Source organism: Pan paniscus, chromosome 6 (genome assembly GCF_029289425.2).
Source record: "Pan paniscus chromosome 6, NHGRI_mPanPan1-v2.0_pri, whole genome shotgun sequence".
In the NCBI taxonomy this organism is placed as follows: Eukaryota; Metazoa; Chordata; class Mammalia; order Primates; family Hominidae; genus Pan; species Pan paniscus.
Window position 1 is genome coordinate 37,827,255 of NC_073255.2, and position 22,480 is coordinate 37,849,734.

The window sequence follows — 22,480 nt, forward strand, 5'->3', positions numbered from 1 at the left end:
AATGAATCAAGTGCCAATCCTTCAATGGATAGAAAGAGCTGTTATTAGGTTGAACCATATAAAACTGGCAATATTGGACTATATTTGACATATAAAAACAATTTCATACGCTTCAACCTAAGAGCAATAACTAAACTGACGATGACTTAATCACCATTTTGAGTCAACTTTCACCTTTGATCCTACACTGGTTGGGGGAAAGATGAACAAGAGATTTATTAAGTGTGACAAAATGCTGTGTCACGCTCTAGTTTATAGGCCAGAAAAAAGCTAGAGAGAAAGAGAAAGCTGAAAAAATAAATGGAACAGAAGAGGAGGCACAACAATAATAAGAACACAAAGAGAAAACAAGAGATCATGAGGCAGTTGTTCTCTTTAAAAGAAAGGATTATTTTTAATTGTTGTTTTTAAGATTTTATCACTGTGAATATGGAGAACAGATGTAATTTCTTTCCACACATGCAAATAAATATGCCAGTTACACAGTTAAAACACTCACTAATGTAACAGAGTAGATTAATATTTAATGAATGCTTAATCTGGGGTTACTAGGAACTTTACGTTTTCATTGAGTATGAATAATAACACATAGTTGGTGGTTTCACACCCATTTCTTAAAGGTAAGATTACTGCTCTCATTCAGGGCTATAGAAGCTAATAAGGAATGAGTTAAGTTTTTTTTTTTTTTTTTTTTTTTGAGACGGAATCTCGCTCTGTCGCCCAGGCTGGAGTGCAGTGGTGCAATCTTGGCTCACTGCAACCTTCGCCTCCCGGGTTCAAGCCATCCTCCTGCCTCAGCCTCCAGAGCAGCTGGGACTACAGGAGCTTGTTACCATGCCCGGCTAATTTTTTGTATTTTTAGTAGAGATGGGGTTTCACTGTATTAGCCAGGATGGTCTCGACCTCCTGACCTGGTGATCCGCCCGCCTCGGCCTCCCAAAGTGCTGGGATTACAGGCACCCGGCCGGAATGAGTTAAGATATGAAGCCAGTTCTGACTCCAAAGCCTGTACATTTCCTATCTCATCCTAGTATATATAATGCAACTCTATTGTCATGCAAGTAAGTATTTTAAAAATTTCTGAATGCTTGTCATTTAAATTTGGAAACCTACAATAATGTATTTCACACTGTACGATTTAAGTGTGTTATTGCTGAGCAAAGAAAATTTAGCATAAAAAGGAATAGGGGAAACATTTTATATTCTGAGAAGCACGACAATGTGCATTAGATTTCAAGCAAAAACATTTTAAAGATAATTTGAAATTCAATTCAATAAGTATTTGAGGTTTATTTTGTGATGCACTGTGAAGAAAGAGTTGTATAAAATTTCAGTCCCATAATTATCTGGTTAGAGACAGAGGTAAAAGTGGTGAAGATTTACCATTAATAAATGGAACTGGAAATAGGCAAATACCCACCATTTTCACATGTACGGCAGACTCCTGATTAGTCATTTCTTGGTTATCCAATCTTCTGGATTTTCCCAGGTGATGTCACAGCAAAAGAGAAAAAAAAAAGTACACGTGACATACATAAATTTCAGGTTCTTCCTGTTATGCCAATAATATATTAAGGTGGAATTTTTGATATGACTTATTTATTTCGTTTTTAAAAAATGTTTATTTTATGTACAAAGAACTAACATGGTTTCTTTCACTGGGTGGATGCCTTGGATAATCCATTCAAGGAAGATCACTTAGTCCAACTCAATGAAACCTACGTCCTTTGCATACTGATGGAAACATCGGCGGCACATATTGAGGCCGTGTTTCCAGATCAGACTATGCTGGTTTGGGCAGATGTGAAGAGAGTGAGAACCCTGGCCCAGCTTCCGTGGGTGGCTCCAGTAGGGCTGCTGGTGACCCATCTTGCTTTCGGGAGTGCAATGAGGCAAAAGGCTTTGCTATGATTTAACATAGCCTATATTTGACACATAAAGCATCTTTTTTTTTTTTCTAAGAAGCTCAGCAAGGGTTTTACTCTATCCAGCATAGTTTTAGATTAACCATTTTGTATGGAGAATCTGAAGCTCTCCTGTAAGAACTTATATGGTATTAAGAAAATTGAATAAACAGTGAAAATGAAGTACATATTTGCAAAGAGCACTTTATTGCAAGAATATTTTATCAACACTTTCTCTACATGTAAGGATGAAGTTTGTGGGAAAATTATGCATTGCTACTACCGAATCAATATAGGAATATACAGACAGAACAAAGTAAGGGAAGACATAACACAAAAGTCCATTTTTTCCTTCAATTTTCTTACATTAAAATTTTATTTTTATTTATTTATTTTTTATTTTTATTTTTTTTGAGATGCAGTCTTGCTCTGTTGCCAGGCTGGAGTGCAGTGGCGTGATCTCAGCTCACTGCAACCTCTGACTCCCGGGTTCAAGTGATTCTCCTGCCTCAGCCTCCCAAGTAGCTGGGATTACAGGCGCATGCCGCCACGCCTGGTTAATTTTTGTATTTTTAGTAGAGATGGGGTTTCACCATGTTGGCCAGGATGGCCTTGATCTCCTGACCTCGTGATCCACCCTCCTCTGCCTCCCAAAGTGCTGGGATTACAGGCATGAGCCACTGCGCCCGGCCTAAAATCTTTAATTTTTTAATATGATATGACTAAGACATGAGCTGTATTTGAATCGAGCATTGTGTCTAGCACAAAATAGGTATGTGAGAGTGTTTACCAACTGAATGAACCTTTTAGGGTCTGGGTGAAGTTTAAATATATCTGTTCATCAAACAAAAGGAACCAGTTTTTAAAACATCTCTCATCATTATTCTAAGATTTTTGGTTGTTGCTGTGTTGGTAGTATAAATCTTAGGGAAAATTACTAAGCTATGTTTGTTCCATAATGACTTTACTTTTACTTTATTTCAGATAAGTAAAATTTTATAATTAAAGCACTATTTAAAAATGGCAACTTAGTTGAAAGGGAGAACATATCTGACTTTTTCTTAAACTCTAGTAATATAAGTTGGACATTAGATCTGTGTTCTTTATAATTAAAAGGTGTTATAGCAGATATATCAAATTTTCTCAAATTCTAAAATTCGGTCCCTACTCCTTTCCATTTTAAGTCCATGAAATTACAAAATGTCTTTTTCTCCCTCTCTCAGAAAGCCTGCTAGTAAGTTGATAGTCTCATAATTGACCGCATCTTAGAATTGAGTAAACATGATTTCCAAACAGTAAGATGATAACTTGCAATTTTTCACATCTGAAAAAGAATGTATCTGCAGTATGAGTGTGTGTATATATATCGATATAAAGATGTGTATGTGTATATATCTTTGTACAGCTATATATATACACACATACACTATATAACTCATAAAACATTTGATCACCACCCTCAAAATATAATGGTAGTTTGGGGATTAGTAGTCTTTAGCTTAGATGATTATAGTCAAGTTTAAGTAGACTTTCCTTGGTCTAACTTTTTTCTGTCACAGTCATCCAGATTTTTAACAAACAAGATATTATAGAAGCTGCATGCAAGTCTATTTCTTCATTCATAGCAATCAAAGCCTAATTATTAAATGCTTACAGCTTTTCTTTGATGTTTAATATGTGAAAAGCAGTCTAGATTTCTCAAAGAGCACTATTTAAATAAAACTATCTCATTAGCTTGAAAAAAAGGAATAGTGTGGAGACTGTGGAAAAGTACTGTAGAGTTTATAAAAATACCGCATGATCTGTGAAACATTTGAAAAGCCCAAGGGCAAACAATTCACACAGGGAAGAATTAAACACATTTTAATATCTAGGAATCTAAGATCTTTTTGTTACACATTCAGGTAGTAGAAATCCTCTTTATTCTCTACCTCTGAAGTATGGCTCTTTTTGGAACATACATTTTGAGTTTAAAGAGGAAAAAAGTCAGTGTAAGTTGGTAAAAGAATGATCATCTTTCTCATGGTCTCATCAAATAAAAACAAAGAGTGATAAGAAATTTGATGGCCAACTTTAGGACCTTTTTTTTTTTTTTTTGGTAAGTATACCAACACTTCATGAATACTATGCAAATTTCAACTAAAGATCTTTCATTCTTGCCAGTCCTCACTAGCAATCTGACCAGAATTTATCTTTGTTCAAAGATAATCTCACATAAAGTGATACTGCAGTCCTTATACAAAAATTACTCTAAGGTCTTATCATTTAAAAAGTGTAAAGACTCAGGTGTAAAATGTCAGCATTCTGGCACTATTCTAAGGAAGACACTGAAAATTAGGGCAGAGTATTTTTAAACCAATAGGCTTGTAAACCTATACCTGGTATATAAAGTTCTGGCTTACTTTGCCAATGGTCATCTGTTGCAGATGCTTCAAGAGAAGAGTTGCTGGAAAAAACACATCAAGTGTAGAAGACGTGTTCAAAAATAGAAAATACTGCCCTTGATCTACGAACTCTCTTCAAAGGAAGTTTTAACATTTTAAGTCTTCAGAGTCTTTAAATGTGAACTGGAAAATGTGGAAACTGGAAAATAATTACTTTGTGTGCTTTTTGTATGAGATTAAGGTCTCTACTATAGCAGAGTTCTTTACAAGGAATATGTAGGACAAGGCTAAAGACTGAAGCAAGAGGTAAGAACTTCACTTAACACAAACTTGATAACTGAAAACTTTAGTTATCACAGTATTTCATTCTGATGATAGTTTACAAGTCAATTAATGAAAATTGATTGGTATGTCTACATGAAAAAAAATTACCTGATTTAAAGCAAGTCTTAAAGTACCTGAATGCAAACTGATTACTTTTAAAGGTCTACTTGACTCTGTCTTACGGGAAAGTGAAAAAGATTAAATTCATGAATATAGCTTTAAAAACTGTGACTGCTTTAATTGTGATACTCGCAGAAACATGTAAACTACATTGATAAGGTAATAAAATTGTGAATGCTAAACTGTGTATTACTCACATAAGAAAAGGCATATATTACCATAATATGGACACAGTATCCGCAACAGTACCAAACATCAATTTTTCCTATACTTTTTCAGTAACCTGTACTATTGACTTTCTTAAGCTTGGGTTTTTTTTTTTTTTTTTAATGTTACTGTCTTCGGGTGATTAGCACATGCAAAATCAAACTGTAACTGCATCTTTTCTGTATGGCTGTAATAATTTGGGGGGGCATTTAAATAATTCTCCCTAATTAGATTTTCAACTCAGCAGTGGGGAAAAAGAAACACACACGCTGCAAAGTGAAACTTTCTCAATACAGGCATAAAACAAAAATGAAACTAAATAGCAAAGAGTGGGAGGGGTAGAAGAGATATAGGAGGAAAGAGGAAAAAACAGATTTCAAAAGCTAGTTATTTAAAAATGGGCAATTTTAACCAATTTTCCCAAATGGTAAAGCAGCTACTGAGTCAGAATTTTGTGGATATTTATGCAAATAAACAATTTCAATGTTTAGAATTTATTCCTCTATCCTTCCCACATTCACTGCCTCTAATATCTAATAGCATTTTTTCAAGATAAGTAAACCACACACACAGCACATGGAAACTAAGTAATTTATACTGACAACCCTTAAGACACCCTGAGTTCTTCTGTCCTTGAATTTGTCCTAGGACAACAGCATAGGTGACAAGCACTACCCAGAGATGCCGGGCTTGGATGCAGGCTGCCAATAAAAACTAAGCAAAGTGCTTTAAGAAATGATCTGCAGCATGATCTAACTTCTCTGATTTAAAGGAAAAAAAAACCTATAAAATATAGATAATTCAATTATTTAAATATAACTTAGCCATAATATTCTAGGCTTTTACTGTAATATAAATTTTTGAATCTTAATTTTCAATATATAATTTGTTATAAATCAGTAATCTAGCTTTTATCAATTCATAAAACATACCAGTGATAATCCCATTCTATAAAATCCTGGGTAAAGCTCACATGCACAAAATAAAAATTGATAATCTTTATTACTACCCATAATAACTGTTCCTAATCCTAGTAACACAAAGCTTGTGGCTGTCAGTAAAACTGAGTCACATAGCCAACTGAATGAACAACCAAATTGAATCTTAGAGTGTTTCCCCTCAACCTGGAAAGAGACTTCTGAAGGTACTTTGCTTTTTCTCAACATCTACATGTGAAACAAGAAGCTCTTAAAATTAGAACATATAAAATGTAATTTCTGAGACCTAAGACTCTTCAAAGTTTTGCACATTCATTTCTTCACAAATTATAAAGAAGTTTTGCATTATACTGGAACATTATTTTATTTCCTAAGTTTGTATTTCAAAATGCCCAAAATTTCAGTAAGTTATAGAATCAAATAAGAATCACATAAAGTTAGACAAGAGAAACTCATTTACATGAACCGTACACACTTACCCTGAAGGTAACCGGACGAGCTACACCAGCAAAAGAAAATTCTTCCTGTCTGAGAAGTACTAATATAGCACAAGGTGCAACTGAGGGCGGTTCCAAAAGCCTTGACTAAGCCCTATGCAAAAACCTTGTGACGCACTGCTGCACAGTACTTTATATATGCTCTTGGTTACAGCCTCGCTAGCTCTGAGCTAGTCACAAGTCAATCTACATAACATTATCAATTGAAGTTATGTGACGATTAAAGAGAAGGTAAATCTGTACTACTAGAACTGGCAACTGGCTCTGGAAAGAAAAGAGGAACCTCTACACTAACACTTAAAAACATTCCTTTCCTCGTGGTTTGTCAGTGGTTTGTCAGTGTACTTCTGATATGTGAACTTTTCTGTATATTCTATTTTAATACAAAGTTAAAAAGATTAGGTTGCTGTTGCCAGGGCTGGAGGAGGAGGATGGGGAATTATTGCTCAATGGATAGAGTTTCAGTTTTAGAAGATGAAAAGAGTTCTGGAGTGGACAGTGGTTATGGTTGCACGGCAGTGTAGATGTACTTAATGTCACCAAATGAAATGCTTAAAAATGGTTTAAATGGTATGATTTATATTATGTATATTTTACCACAATTAAAAAAAAGATCAGCTCACTTAAAGTCCATAACCAAAAAGACATGAAATATGCAAATGTGGTCAAAAGACTGTTAATAGTCTTCATCAAAGGGCAGTGGGATTTAAAGTAATTTTTATATTTTCCTATACTTTTAATAAGACCAGCCATAAAATCTGAAAATAAAAATTAATTTCTGTTTTTAAAAATTGGGGGAAAAAGTTCCTTCCTGTTAAAAATAAGAGCAGTCCAACTGCCATGAAGAAAAAAAAAAATTTTTTTTTAAAAGAGAACTAGTCTTGCTTTTAACCTGAGTAGTAGGGTGGCAATATGCTAATACCATGTGTCAGGACCTGATAGATAAGTTATGCCATGGGCTGTGGGAACCTTTATCATTAGGGAACATGGCTACACTACACTTATGTAAATAATTTTTATTATTGGCTTTCTCTCTACTGTCCTCAGAGAAATCTAGTCTAGGTAATATTTCAGTAATCAAATTTTGTGAAGTATCGTTCTCTATTAAAAACAACATGAAAAAAATTTTAAATTGCTGTTAAAATTGGTGTTAAAAAACTATCCAGGCTGGGTGTGGTGGCTCATGCCTGTAATCCCTGCACTTTGGGAAGCCTAGGCGGGTGGATCACCTGAGGTCAGGAGTTCGAGACCAACCTGGCCAACATGATGAAACCCCATCTCTACTAAAAATACAAAAAATTAGCCGGGCCTGGTGGCAGGCACCTGTAATCCCAGCTACTCGTGGTAGGAGAATCACTTGAACCCGGGAGGCAGAGGTTGCAGTGAGCTGAGATCGTGCCACTGCACTCCAGCCCAGGCAACAAGAGCAAAACTGTCTCAAAAACAACAAAAAACAAAAAAACCCCAAAAAACCAAAAAACAAAACTATCCAAATTTGTATCTACTAAATGTGAAACCTTTGACACTGCTATCTTATTTAAATAAAATAATAAAATTCATAATGAAACACTCCTCTAAGAGGACAGCCTATTATCTCTAATCAGTAATGAAGACTCAAGGGCCACAGAGGGCTCCATTTCTAAAATATTTCTGTATTATGTATGAAAATGATGACTTAAATGTACTTTAATATTACTATAGTTGACAATGGTAAGAATTTAAAATACATCACTTTGAAAGATGATTCACAGATCACTTTCAACAACCAAGAATATTAAAATGGTAGTTCTACAATCTTTTTGGAGTGCAATTTAGAAATACTATTAAAAGCATTAGAAATATACATTCCCTTTGACCATCAATTTTGTGTCTAGAAATTTTTCCTAAAGAAATTAGGCAGTACACAAAACTTTAGCTGCCAGGACGTATACTGCAAATTTGTTTTATAATTCTGGGAAACTGGAAACAACCTAAATGGCCAATATTTAAATGCTCACTAATACAGAAGAGGTGAATAAGCTGTGATACATACACAAAATATAAAATTATACTGCTCTTAAAAATGATTATTATGAATAGCTAAAATGTATTGTGTTTACTATGTGCCAGATGTCTCTAAGCACTTGACATTCCTTGTCTCATATAATACTTATAAACAACCCTAGAAGGTACATGCTAGTATTATTTTCAATTTACTGGTGAGCAAATTAAGCCTTATACTTGATAAGTGGCAGAAATAGATTCTAACTCAGTTCTCTCTAACTTCAGAATCCATGTTTCAGATCACTGCACAGTACTGCTCCATGAGCTGAGTATTTACAGACATATGGTCTACTACTGATTGAAAAAAGTTATAATATCTACAGCAAGAGTCCAATTTGAGAAGGAAAAAATCTTTATACAAGTATAGGAAAGTTTAAAATAGAATACATAAGACAGTATTTGTAATGACATTAAGGGGCCATTTTTACAACCTGAGTTTTAGAAAATAAATGTGCTCCTTGGGAAATTTAAATAGCGTGTTAAAAACGTCATAGGAGTAGCACCCATCATGTCCATAATCAGAAAATAAAGTTAAAAACCCAGTCAACATCATATAGTTGGATTGTCTGAAACAATGTTTCTAATGGAGACACAGAAGCAAGGAATCCAGCCAGCTTTGTCGGCTCCAAAACAAAATACTTTATGGCATGAAAAGATGGCTGGTATCTTATCAAGAGGAGTGTTGGTCTCTAAGGGTAGGTGGTTTGGGCTCTGCTGGTGTGTGTGCCTGTCCTGCTAGTCTGATTCTAAGGAGAAAAGAGAAGAGAGGGAATATGGATGTCGCTTCCTGTCCATAAGGAACTTCATCTTTTTAATTCCACCCAGTGTGTATGTGGTAGGAGTGGGGTGGGAGTGAGATAGTGGGACTGGTGGGGTGTCCCTGGAAGAGGGACTAACATGTATCAAGCACTTTCTTGCTTTTTCAAAGTCCCAGAAGCATGCGATGGCCCTTTATATACATTGTAATTTAATTGGTGTAATTTTAAGAGAAAAATAATACTTCCTCCCTTTTTATAGATAAAGAATCTGAAGTCAGGAGAACTTAAGTCACTTACTACTTATGTGACTTAATGTACAAGAGTTGGGACACTTTTTTTTTTCTTTTTTTTTTTTTGAGACAGAGGTTCACTCCCGTTGCCCAGTCTGGAGTACAATGGCGCTATCTGGGCTCACCGCAACCTCTGCCTTCCCAGGTTCAAGTGATTCTCCTGCCTCAGCCTTCCTGAGTAGCTGGGATTACAGGCATGCACCACCAAGCCCAGCTAATTTTGTATGGGACACATTTTGAACCAAACTATATCAGGCTGTCTCTGGGCAACACATAACATGAGAGGGCTTGAGAAGTCTATGAATGAGTAAGAATGTTTAAAAAATATGCCACAAGAAAGGAATAAGGACACAAGCAAAGCACTGAATCAAAGACACTGAATTTTGTTTCTAATAGCTCTAGGGCACTTAAAAAAATTTTTTTTTTGAGAAGGGATAGAAAGGATATGGAAGTACGAAGTTGTAAAGACAGGTTCTTTAACTGCACAATGGACTTTCACCTCTGTACACAATAACTGGGGCCTGTTGCCTTGGAGTTTTATTTACTCATTGACATAGAAACAGAAATCACTCCTATCACTCCTAGCGGCAAACTCTGGATCTGAAATTCATATGCCAAAGAGCACAGCACTTGTACAGAATTCACAAATGGAAGATTTTTTTTCCTCCCCTTTTAACGCTGAAACTGGATGTCTTTATCAATGGAAAAAGGGATATCCATTTTTATTTCTGAGTAACTAGTTAAGAGCTTTTTAGATAGTCAATTATTCAATCAACTTGAAAAACTAAAAATTATCACTTCATATTTTTCCATCAAAAGATTTCTTAGAAATTCCAAATAATGAAAAAACAAAAAGCCCACAGAAAACCAAATATATGAATTTAAGCTTTAATAACTTATTATTTGTCTTTAACATTGAGACAGGGAAGTAAACAAAGGCATTGCATTAAATTAAAAGTTGCATGTAAAAGAAATCACATCATAATCCCACATAAAACTTGTAGCAAGTATTTTTATTTCTCAACAATACAATCTACACTTGCCTACTAACTTACAGTTGGGCTACTATAATCCAATTACCTTTCCAACAAGGAATGTATTTTTAAACTTAAATTGGATGACACCCTAGGAAGTTATTCCAAACAAAACAATGAAGCAGCCATATACGGAAGACAATTTAGTAGAAGATGAGATGCAATAGTCTCTATACTGACTCTTGCAAAACTTGTTCTTGCTAATTGCTGCATGATGTAAATAGAAAGATGATTTTTTTAAACATGCAAAACATCAGTCTAGGTATGTGACTTCTCTTCAAACTTCCCTGAAGACAACAGTGAACTGACTTCAATATTATGACTGTTCAAAATAGAACTGAAACAAGGTACTATAAATGTTTATATGAATATGGTTTAAAATGTATAAGGAGCAGAAAACAGAGATGAAACAATCATTTATTATATTTTTTGAAAATGAATGGCAAATGAAAAAAAATTTTTTTTTTTGAGACGGAGTCTCACTCTGTCACCCAGGCTGGAGTGCAGTGGCACAATCTCGGCTCACTGCAATCTCTGCCTCCTGAGTTCAAGCGATTCTTCTGCCTCAGCCTCCCGAGTAGCTGGGACTACAAGCGTGCGCCACCACACCTGGCTAATTTTTGTATTTTTAGTAGAGATGGGGTTTCGCCATGTTGTCAGGCTGGTCTCAATCTCCTGACCTCATGATCCGCCTACCTTGGCCTCCCAAAGTGCTGGGATTACAGGCGTGAGCCACCGCACCCGGCCCTCATTTTTTTTTTTAATTAAAAATTTTTTAAAAAAAACATAGAGACAGGGTCTCATTATGTTGCCCAGGCTGTAGTATGGTGGCTATTCACAGGCATGACCCCACCACTGATCAGCTTAGGAGTTTGGACCTGCTCTGTTTTCAACCAGGGCTAGTTCACCCCTCCTCAGGCAACCTGGTGGTCCCCTGCTCCCAGGAGGTTCCTATATTGATGCCGAACTTAGTGCAGACACTTGATTGGCACGGCACACTAAAGCTTGGAGCTCCTGGGCTCAAGTGATCCTTTCACCTCAACCTCCCAGGGACCACAGGCGCTAGGCCAGTACGCCCAGCCTCATGTTTTTTATCATTTAAGATCACTGCAAAAACTTATCCTAGTAGATGACTGTGAGTAAGACTGATTGCAGCCTTATGAATTTACAGACATATGTATATGCAAACTGATGAGAACCTATGGTTCCCATCTCAATGTATTTCTTAAACTTTGCAAAAGTCTAGGCCTGGGGCTGAGGCTCACATCTGTAATCCCAGCACCTTGGGAAGTCGAGGTAGAAGGATTGCTTGAGCCCAGGAGTTTGAGACCAGCCTGGGCAACATACAGAGACCCTGTATCCACAAAAAAATGTTAAAAAATTAGCCAAGTGTGGTGGCATGTGCCTGTAGCCCCAGCTTCTCAGGAGGCTGAGGTGGAAGGATCACTTCAGCCCAGAAGGTAGAGGCTGCAGTACAATCATGCCACTGCACTTCAGCCTGTGTGACAAGGGGAGGCTGTCTCAAAAAAAAAAAAATTGCAAAAATCTAAATCGAGTAATTTAATTTTCAAAAAATCAAGTAAAATTGTTGAAAATGAACTATATCTTTTTTACTTAAAAAGCATTAAATTCTGTTTTAAACTTTTAGCAGAAATGACACTGATGTTACAATAGGTAGGTCAGGTTCAAGAAAATAGGATGTAAGACAATAACATAAATGAAGGGAGTCTTTCCTGGCTCTCCTTTCAAATGCCATACGTTTGAATATTTCAAGATGCTTAGCACTGACTTTTTTTTTTTTTGGAGATGGAGTCTCGTTCTGTCGCCCAGGCTGGAGTGCAGTGGTGCAATCTTGGCTCACTGCAGCCTCTGCTTCCCAGGTTCAAACAATTCTACTGCCTTAGCCTCTGGAGTAGCTGGGACCACAGGTGCACCCTGCCACACCTGGCTTCTTTTTTTCTTTTTTTAAGAGTCGGGGTCTTGCTATGGGGTGTAGTAGGTTGGTCTTGAACTCCTATGCTCAAGCGATCCTCTCACCTCAGCCTCCCGAATGTTTTTATTATAGCTGAATCTCTATGATTGAAATGAAACAAGATGAAAGGCTTTCTGTTTTAATTTTGGACTCCTTCTACATCTCACAATTGGTATTCCTGCCCTTAAAAAGAAACAAACAATATTGTTTAAGATCACTATTTTGTTATAAGTTAAATTAAAAATGGCAAAAAGGTAATGCAATTTAAGCTTTTATTATTGGTGCACTATATCGAGTACATCTAAATGAGGAGTAAAAAGTTAAGATTTAACTTACTACCCTCCCTTCTTACTGTGCCACATAAACACATTAAGTAAATACTAAGGCAAGAGAACAATAAACAAAATTATTTTGAGATTTAAATTCATGAATTAATAGTAACTAGTAGCAAAATTATCTGAAATCATATGAAGGATTGGCGGGTGATAACTTGAGTTGAATACTATGCATCAATTAAACACATTTTTAAATAGTTATGATATCCATGTGATATAATAGCATAAATACAATATAGTTATGAAAATATAAGTATAAATTTATAAACAAATTAAGTAAATAATCTTGATTTAAAACATTACAGAATGACTTCATTTGGGTAAAAAAACTATACTTAATTATATACATAGAAAAATAAAGGAAGTACACTTACTAAAATGGGGGACTTTTAAGGTGGTGAAAATTATAGTTTTCTTTTGCTCATCTAGATTCACTTTTATATCAACATGTATTGTATGATATAAAAAGAATCAATACGAAATAAAATAGATAAATTATTTATTTATTTGAGACAGGGTCTCACTCTATCACCCAGACTGGAGTGCAGTGGTATGATCTTAGCTTACCAGCCTCAACCTTCTGGGGTCAAGTGATCCTCCTGCCTCAGCCTCTCGAGTAGCTGGAACTATAGGCATGTGCCACCACACCTGGCTTTTATATGTGTATGTGTCTGTGTGTGTGTGTGTGTCTTTTAATTTCTTACTTAAATAGGATTAAATTATGTATTTAAATAAACTTTTATAGGAAATGACATTTATGTTGCAATAGGTAGGTCAGGTCCAAGAAAACAGGATGTAAGATAATACCATAAATGGAGTCTTCATTTATAGTATTGATACATTTGATTTGTGTGTGGGTTTTTTTTTTTTTTTTGATGTATTTGATTTTTAGTAGAGATGAGGTCCCCTTATTTTGCCCAGGCTGGTCTCTAACTCTTAGGCTCAAGTGATCCTCCTGCCTCCACCTCCCGAAGTGCTGGGATTACAGGTATGAGCCACCTTGCCCAGCCTGGTAAATAGTTTAAAATAAACAAATTCCTTATAAAAAGCTGGATCATAATTCAGGTACTCATGAGTCCAATTATTAAGACTTCTTTAAAGTTAGGTCACATGACTGGAAACCCATGAATGCATAAGTTAGTTTTCTGAAATCTATAGTGAATCACATGATCGATCTATGCTTGCTATAAGTGTACTAGAGGGGATTCAAAAGTGGGTAAAACATATATGAAAGCTTTATTATCTATAGTAACTTATGTTTCTTGCATAGTTTTAGCCATATTAAATTTCAGTAGCTCAAAATTAAATAATTATATATGCAATGCCTCCAAGACCCCCGGGTCACTTTAATCATCTCCAATGATTATGGCAGGCATTCAGGGGATCAGGCCCTGTTTTCTACAGTGCTAAGTGCTCAGGTTACAAATTGTTGCTCAAAATTTGGCACAATGCTGGATATCTCCCCATATCCCATCTTTTTAAACTTTAAGAAAGATGTATGACATCACTAAACATTCTGCTATCTCCAAATCTGAGGGCTCAAATGGAATATTGTTTAGAGATAATTTTTTAATGCATTACATAATTAAACCTACTTTAAGAGAGTATCATGTCTAAAAGTAAGTTGAACAAAATCAGCTTTATTAACAGAAGGGAGAAGATAGGACAATATGTACTGAATAACTACTATGTGGTAAGCACTGTTTACAACTTTATGTATATCATCTCTTTTTCAATCTTAATCCAGGAAGGCACTTAGAATAGTATACTGTTAGAATTCTCCAAAATATAATTACTTTAAAACATCAAGTGAAATAAAATACAAACACTAAGAACATATTCTTTATTAATTATTATTATTAGGCCTTATAGCAACATTGCCTGACAAAGTCAAAATACATTCTTAATATAATACCCTGAAGTAAACAAGGCATAAGAGTATTTAGGTGAATCATCCCCATTCTAGATAACTGGAAATTGAAGCTTAGAAAAGTTTAGTATCTTGTCCAAGGATAAACCATTAAAATGTGGCAGAGCTGAGATTTGAACCAAGGACTTACCAACTACTAAACTTTCAAAGACCACCCCATTCCCTTACAAGATTGTCTTCTGTTCAAGCCATAGATTCTATAACTTGTTAAAGGAAAAAGATACTGTATATCATTACTAAATAAGCCACACACAAAGAATTACAAAATAAAAATTATGGAACACTAGAGTTTCCTATCTTACCAAAATTAGGAACATGTGACAAAATCTCTTTTATGTACATATTGTATACAAAATAGAATTTTTATTCTATTTATCTAGCTTAGAAGGACATCAAAATTTTAAAAATTGACAACAGGCCGGGCACAGTGGCTCACAGCTGTAATCCCAGCACTTTGGGAGACCGAGACAGGCAGATCACAAGGTCAGGAGATCGAGACCATCCTGGCTAACACGGTGAAACCCCATCTCTACTAAAAATACAAAAAAATTAGCCAGGCGTGGTGGCAGGTGCCTGTAGTCCCAGCTATTCGGGAGGCTGAGGCGGGAGAATGGCGTGAACCCGGGAGACGGAGCTTGCAGTGAGCCAAGATCGCACCACTGCACTCCAGCCTGGGCGACAGAGGGAGACTTCATCTCAAAAAAAAAAAAAAAAAAAATTACATAAAAATTGGCAACAAACATACACCTGCTTAAATTACCCAAACAGGGAAACTTTATCCAAAAGCTTCAGAGTACAAGAATCAAACTGAATGCTGACTGTGCTACTTAACTAGCTATTTCCTAAGTGAGTTAACAAAAATTAGGAAAGTAACTACACCTAGACTGTGTTTTAAGGACTAAATAAATGCGTAGAGTATACTTGGTCAAGGTAGACACCTCTAAATTTTAGTTTTTCCCTAGTTACCGAACAATAGCACAGTGCCGAATTAACCCAAATGGGAGTCAGTTTCTAACTGCTTTCTAGTTCTAGTCCCAGTGAAGCCTCCTTTTTTCTTAAGCCGACTATAGTGAGTTTCTATTTTGCAACATTTTGCTATGCTGTATATAATGCTTGGGTTCTCAACTTTTTCCTGTCTCATTGAATTTTATCTAGCAACTTGTTCCCTTAGAACCCTAACCATTTGACAGAGAAATCCAGATAGGCTGAAAAACTGATCTTTTTCACTGGGAAAAGTCTGCCTAACTAATGATATCGGAGATAAGGCAAAGGAGAAGGCTATGCCTTCTGACAAGGCGGTAGAGAAGACAGAATGGGGACAGGAAGGATCTTGCAGGCACTGGCTCTCTACTTCCACCTAATTACAAGAAGGAACTTGGCAAACAAATGAAGCAACTCTTTAATGAACTGCTAAACTACTTTGTAATCTATCAGCACCTTGAAAATGAGGAAGATAAACAACATATATGAAAAAAATGACAAAATGGCGTTTAAGTCTATAATGGCAGAAAGTTGTCTTACTTGGTTTAAATTGTATAGATTAATGGTTTAAGCAACTCTGAGAGTTAACATAAAAGTGCATAACACAAGAAAGATAATTTGATATAGAATAGCAGTGTGTCACAATGGCCAGAGAAGTCTGCCACCTGCTGATGGAAAAACTGAATTGTATAGAGTTCCCTACTGCTGTTTTTAAGGAGAGAAAAAAAACCTATCAGGTATGGTTTAATGACATTACATGTCAAGTTGTTAGGCTGAAGATATAAACTACAACCTCTAATTTAAAAGAGAATAAAGATTAAAATAGGACTTCAGATTCTTTATATATCTCTCTCTTTAATAACTCTCTCTAAATATGTAATACCTGAACTATTTTTATTTTTTATTTATTTATTTTTTTTGAGATGGAGTCTCACTCTGTTGCCCAGGCTGGAGTGCAATGGTGCAATCTTGGCTCACTGCAACCTCTGCTTCCCAGGTTCAAGTGATTCTCCTGCCTCAGCCTCTTGGGTAGCAGGGATTACAGGCATCTGCCACCACTCCCAGATAATTTTTGTATTTTTAGTATAGATGGGGTTTCACCATGTTGGTCAGGGTGGTCTCGAACTCCTGACTTTGTGATCCGCCCGCCTCGGCCTCCCAAAGTGCTGGGATTATAGGCGTTAGCCACCACGCCTGGACAACTGAACTATTTTTAAAGCAAACAAAAGAGGTAAATATGGAAACTATTTAACATAAAATACACAGGAACATTCAAACTACTATGAACATTAAGGATAATCCAAAACACTGTGCAAAAAATATAAAGTCCTATAGATTTCACCTCTGCAATCCATCTCTTTTCTGTCTTCCTCTTTCTACTGCTCCCATAACAGTTTAATACTTCATTATCTTTAATACAGGCTTATTTTAATTCCTGCTCCCCACCTCCAGATTCTAATAATATTAATTTAGTGTGTGCTCAGTTATCAGTTTAATTGTATCAAAACACATTCCAGATGGTATCACTTATTTTAAAAACCATACCCAAAGCCTCTCTAGCAAATAAATTGCAAATATCTTATACTAATAGAGATGTTCTACAATGTGGTCCCAACACACTTTAAAAAATCTTGTTGCTTTTAAAAAACCGATTTAAAAAATATATAAAAGCAATACATCCTCATGATATGTCAAACAATCTAAAAAGTTAAAGGATGAAAAAGTTGAAGTCTCCCTTCCTGGTCTCATCCTCCCAAGTCCACTGTCATTAGTAAAACTAGAAACAGCTTCTAAAGTTTTTGTTTTGTTTTGTTTTGTTTTTTTAATTTCCAATGACATAAGGATATACATGTGTATTTCTTTTGGGAGCACAACTGTTCTGCAACTTGCCTTTTCCCCTTGTCACCATTTCTTGAGCTTTTTAAAATGTTAACATAGCCCGGTACAGTGGCTCACACCTGTAATCCAAGCACTTTGGGAGGCTGAGGCAGGTGGATCACCTGAGGTCAGGAGTTCGAGACCAGCTTGGCCAACATGGTGAAACCTCGTCTCTACTAAAAATACAAAATTAGCCAGGCGTGGTAGCAGGTGCCTGTAATACCAACTACTCAGGTGGCTGAGGCACGAGTATCACTTGAAGCTGGGAGACAGAGGTTGCAGTGAGCCAAGATCGCATCACTACACTCCAGCCTGGGCAACAGAGAGAGACTCGGTCGCAAAAAAAAAAAAAAAAAGTTAACTCATACAGATTTTTCACAGCTGCCCAATATTTTATTATACAAATGCACCATCATTCATTTAACCAATGTATACTGCCTTTAATAAAGTAAATGAAAGTACCTGTTTTTCTATATCCTCATCACTCTCTCTTTATACAGTAATTGTCTGGCAGCACCGATTCTATTATTTGTGAGCAAGTAACCAGGAAGTTTTGTTACACATAAAATTTGCATTTTGCTGTGGTAAGAATTTGAATTGTTTACTTAAATGATTCTCAAGCTTTAGCACACATCACAATCACCTGCAGGCTTGTTAAAACAGACTGCTGGGTCCAACCTCAAAGTTTCTGATTGTTTGTCTGGAGTAGGACTAGATAACTCGCATATATAATAAGTTCCTGCTCAATGTTGATGCCATGGTCTGGGACCACTCTTTGAGTACCATTGGTGTAAAACACTAGTATATGGGATCCTGTATTTCAAAATAAGGTTTCATCCTTCTCTAGTTGTCATGGTTTATATAACCAGCTCTTATGAGCCTTAGCCAGGTTGTAAAAAATTGCTGTATTGTAGGAAAAAATGCCCACCTCTTGCCCGCCAATCAATGGCTAGTATTGGTAACCGAGGTGAAGAAAGTAAAAGGATCTAAAGATGTAATGAGCCTGGGCAACATAACAAGACACTGTCTGTTTTTGTTTTTGTGTTTTTTCGAGACAGAGTCTTGCTCTGTTGCCCGGAGCTGGAGTGCAATGGTGTAATCTTGGCTCACGGCAACCTCTGCCTCCCGGGTTCAAGTAATTCTCCTGCCACAGCCTCCCGAGTAGCTGGGATTACAGGTTTGTGCCACCACGCCTGGCTAATTTTTGTATTTTTAGTAGAGACAGGGTTTCACCATGTTGGCCAGGCTGCTCCAGAACTCCTGACCTCAAGATCTGCCCACCTTGGCCTCCCAAAGTGCTGGGATTACAGGCGTGAGCCACTGTGCCCAGCCACAAGACCCTGTCTCTAAAAATAAAATTAGCCAGGCACGGTGGCACATGTCTGTAATCCCAGCTACTTGGGAGGCTGAGGGGGGAAGACGGTTTGAGCCCAGGAGGTCGAGGTTGCAGTGAGCTATGATTGCACCACTGCACTCCAGCCTGGCTCACAGACTGTGATCCCATTTCTTAAAATAAATAAATAAATGACTGAAAGAAAGAAAGAAGTAATGGCTTTTAGTCAGAAAAAAATTTGTGAATAAATTTAAAATTAAGTATCCAGTTCAAAGGCGACTCCATCTGTTAGGTAAATGAATTCTCAACAAAAGGAAAGAGAAAAAAAATTGTAAAGCTAAAACTGTTTCAGGAAGGAGCTGTTTCTAGCTAATATACAAGTAGCTCACTAGATAAGAGAACAACTTTGCATTAAAGTTGAAAATGTGGTTAACTTGTGGCATATGGATAATCTACAGGAAACCTGACAAACATGATTTGAAAGGACAAAGTCATACATGCCTGGTACAAACATTTCCACGTTTACAAATTTGGGAATTCAAGATCATCTTGAATATAGCTTTTGATAATGTTAAGAGTTTAATGGGCTGGGCATGGTGGCTCATACCTATAATCCCAGCACTTTGGGAGGTAGAGGTAGGAGGATCGCTTAAGCCCAGGAGTTTGAGACCAGCTGGGCAACATGGCAAAACCCCATCTCTACAAAAAATACAAAAATAAGCCAGGCATGGTGGCATACACCTGTAGTCCCAGCTACCTGGGAGGCTGAAGTAGGAGGATCACTTGAGTCAAGCAGGTCAAGGCTGCAGTGAGCCATGATGGTGCCACTGCACTCCAGCCTGGGTGGCAGAGTGAGACCCTGCCTCAAAAAAAAAAAAAAAAAAGAATTTAATGTATTTCTCTGTTTTTCAAACTGGAACAATCATGATTTTTATCCTTCAAACATCACTACAGCCATGAATCATTATGCAATGTCATTTCCTGTTTCTTTATCACATAGCCTTTTGTTGCTATGTCTCACAACCTTACACAGGTTAAGTATCCTTTACCCAAACTGCTTGGGACCAGATTTCGGGTATTTTGGGATGTTGGAATATTTGCACATACATTATATCTTGGGGATGGTGCCCAAGTTTAAATATGAAATTCATTTATGTTTCACATCTACCTTATATACATGGCCTAAAAGTAATTTTATAAAATATTTTACACAATTTTGTGGCTAAAACAAATTTGTGTACTCTTAACCATCAGAAAGCAAAGGTGTCAATATCTCAGCCACTTGTGTGGCATCATGTCAGCATTCAAAAAGCTTCAGATTTTGAAGAGTTTTGGATTTCAGATTTTCAGATTAGGGGTGCTCAATCTGCATTCATTTTGGAGTACTGTTAGGTCTATAGTTTTGAAGCTAGTTGTGACACATAATTGGGAGATTAGCTTCCACATCTCACTAGGACATACGAAGGAGGTGGCTATGTGTTGAGAGCTACTTAAAATCTAGATATTTCAAGTGTGAATGAATATATCTTTACTCGGGGTAAACAAAAGATACATGCTATCGGGCATGGTGGCTCACACCTGTAATCCCAGCATTTTGGGAGGCCAAGGCGGGCGGATCACCTGAGGTCAGGAGTTCAAGACCAGCCTGGCAAATATGGAGAAACCTCATCTCTCCTAAAAATACAAAAATTAGCTGGGCGTGGTGGTGCCTGTCTATAGTCCCAGCTACTCGGGAGACTGAGGCATGAGAATTGCTTGAACCTGGGAGGCAGAGGTTGCAGTGAGCTGAGATCATGCTACTGCGCTCCAGCACAAAGCGAGACTTGGTGTCGGAAAAAAAAAAAAAAAGACAGAAGCTGTTCTGAGTTTGTGTTCTCTACTGCTGTATTATGAGTAACCAATTAGTGGACTCTCTCCCTTTCTTTCTTACTAATAATATCTCATTTTGGTTGGAAGGTGGCAAATGTGCTCAATCAGAAAACAATTCTTCAACTTCACTTACATAAGGGTGGCCATACAACCTTGTTCTCTCCAATTATCTGTAAGCAGAAAATTCAGCTTGACTGAAATAGGTATTTTCTTCCCTGATTCCACCTTTCTGCTGCCTGAAACATGGACGCATTGGCCATGACTGGAACGACCATCTCACGACCATGAAGAAAAGACAAGAGAAATGTCAAAGACCTATGCCTTGGTATCCTTACGGCCCTAATAAACACAAGCAACTGCCTGTTTTTTGGAATTGTCATTCCATTAGAAAAATAAAATTTACTGTTTACTGAAGCCAGTTTTGGGGTCTTTCTCTTAGTCGAGTGCAACTAATTTTTAAAGAGACCAGCTAGTCAGGGGGCTCATGCCTGCAATCCCAGCACTTTGGAAGGCTGAGGTGGGAAGATTGTTTGAGCCCAGGATTTTGAGACCAGCCTGGGCAACACAGCAAAGTCTTGTCTCTACAGAAAACAAAAAATTAGCCAGGCATAATGGCTCATGCCTATATTCCCAGCTACCTGGGAGGCTGAGGCAGGAGGAATACTTGAGCTCAGGAGTTTGAGGCTACAGTGAGCTATCATCATGTCATTGCACTCCAGCCCAGGCAACAGAATGAGACCTTGTCTCAAAAATAAATAAGACCAAAAGAAAAGCACCCATTCCAACCCTCAAGGAACATAAATAATAATAAACAATACGAGACACTGTATAAATTGCTAAATTATGAGAAATCATCAGGAAATGCCAAAGGAATTCAGAGAAAATGTTTTACAAAACAAATCAAGAATTCAAAACAGGTCCTAAAAAGTCATAAATCTAAGCACTGATATAAATTAGATAAAAATTGAGATACGGAGATATTTTAAAAGTCTGTCCAGGTATGGTGGTTCACATCTATAATCCCAGCACTTTGGGCAGCCAAGGCAGGAAGATTGCTTGAGCCCAGGAATTTAAGACCAGCCTGGGCAAATAGTGAGACCCCGTCTCTACCAAAAAAAAAAAAAAAAAAAAAAAATTTAACTTAGCCAGGTGTGGCGCCACATGCCTGTAGTCCCAGCTACTTGGGAGGCTGAAGTGGGAGGACTGCTTGAGCCCACGAGTTTGAGGCTGCAGTGAGCCATGATCGCTTCATTGCACTCCAGCCTGGCAGCAGAGTGAGACCTAGTCTCAAAAATACAATAAAATAAAGTCTATTTGATTCACTAAAGCAGTTGTTTAAAACTTGGGTTGCTTCTCCCTTCTTTTTTAAAACACAGACTCAATAGTGGGCTTTCGATTCACTCAGTATAATACCCAGAAAACATGTGATATTTTCTTTGTTTTTTTTGAGATGGAGTTTCGCTCTTGTTCCCCTGGCTGGCGTGCAATGGTGTGATCTCCGTTCACTGCAACCTCTGCCTCCTGGATTCAAATGATTCTCCTGCCTCAGCCTCCCGAGTAGCTGGGATTACAGGCATGTGCCACCATGCCCGGCTAATTTTTTGTATTTGTAGTAGAGACGGGGTTTCTCCATGTTGGTCAGGCTGGTCTCGAACTCCCAACCTCAGGTGATCCGCCCGCCTT

General features: G+C 37.1%; 2 protein-coding genes across 5 annotated transcripts in view; both read right to left on the bottom strand.

Moving 5' to 3' along the window:
* The window catches only part of NT5C3A (5'-nucleotidase, cytosolic IIIA), a 48,583-nt gene that overhangs the window by 20,388 nt on the left and 5,715 nt on the right, over nucleotides 1-22,480 (bottom strand). Inside the window, exons 1-2 of one of the 4 annotated variants that reach the window (XM_003811967.5) lie at nucleotides 6,357-6,721; nucleotides 1,421-1,475 (exon numbers count right to left, since the gene is read on the bottom strand). The exons of 1 other annotated variant lie outside the window; for it this stretch is intronic. In XM_003811967.5, coding sequence (XP_003812015.1) covers nucleotides 1,421-1,456 — 36 coding nt within the window. In that variant the 5' untranslated portion in view covers nucleotides 1,457-1,475; nucleotides 6,357-6,721. Of the gene's footprint in view, nucleotides 1-1,420; nucleotides 1,476-6,356; nucleotides 6,722-22,480 lie in introns of those variants that run through there. 2 more of the 4 variants (XM_003811966.6, XM_008964338.5) reach the window with 2 other exon arrangements.
* LOC117980913 (small ribosomal subunit protein uS14-like) lies at nucleotides 1,486-6,331 on the bottom strand. The gene has a single exon (XM_034963919.3). It carries the CDS (start codon nucleotides 1,867-1,869, stop codon nucleotides 1,699-1,701), a length of 171 nt encoding a protein of 56 aa, XP_034819810.1. The 5' UTR covers nucleotides 1,870-6,331; the 3' UTR covers nucleotides 1,486-1,698.

Coding starts and splice junctions, on each gene's coding strand:
- LOC117980913 (XM_034963919.3), bottom strand. CDS start 1,869: ATGGGTCACCAGCAGCCCTACTGGAGCCACCCACGGAAGCTGGGCCAG.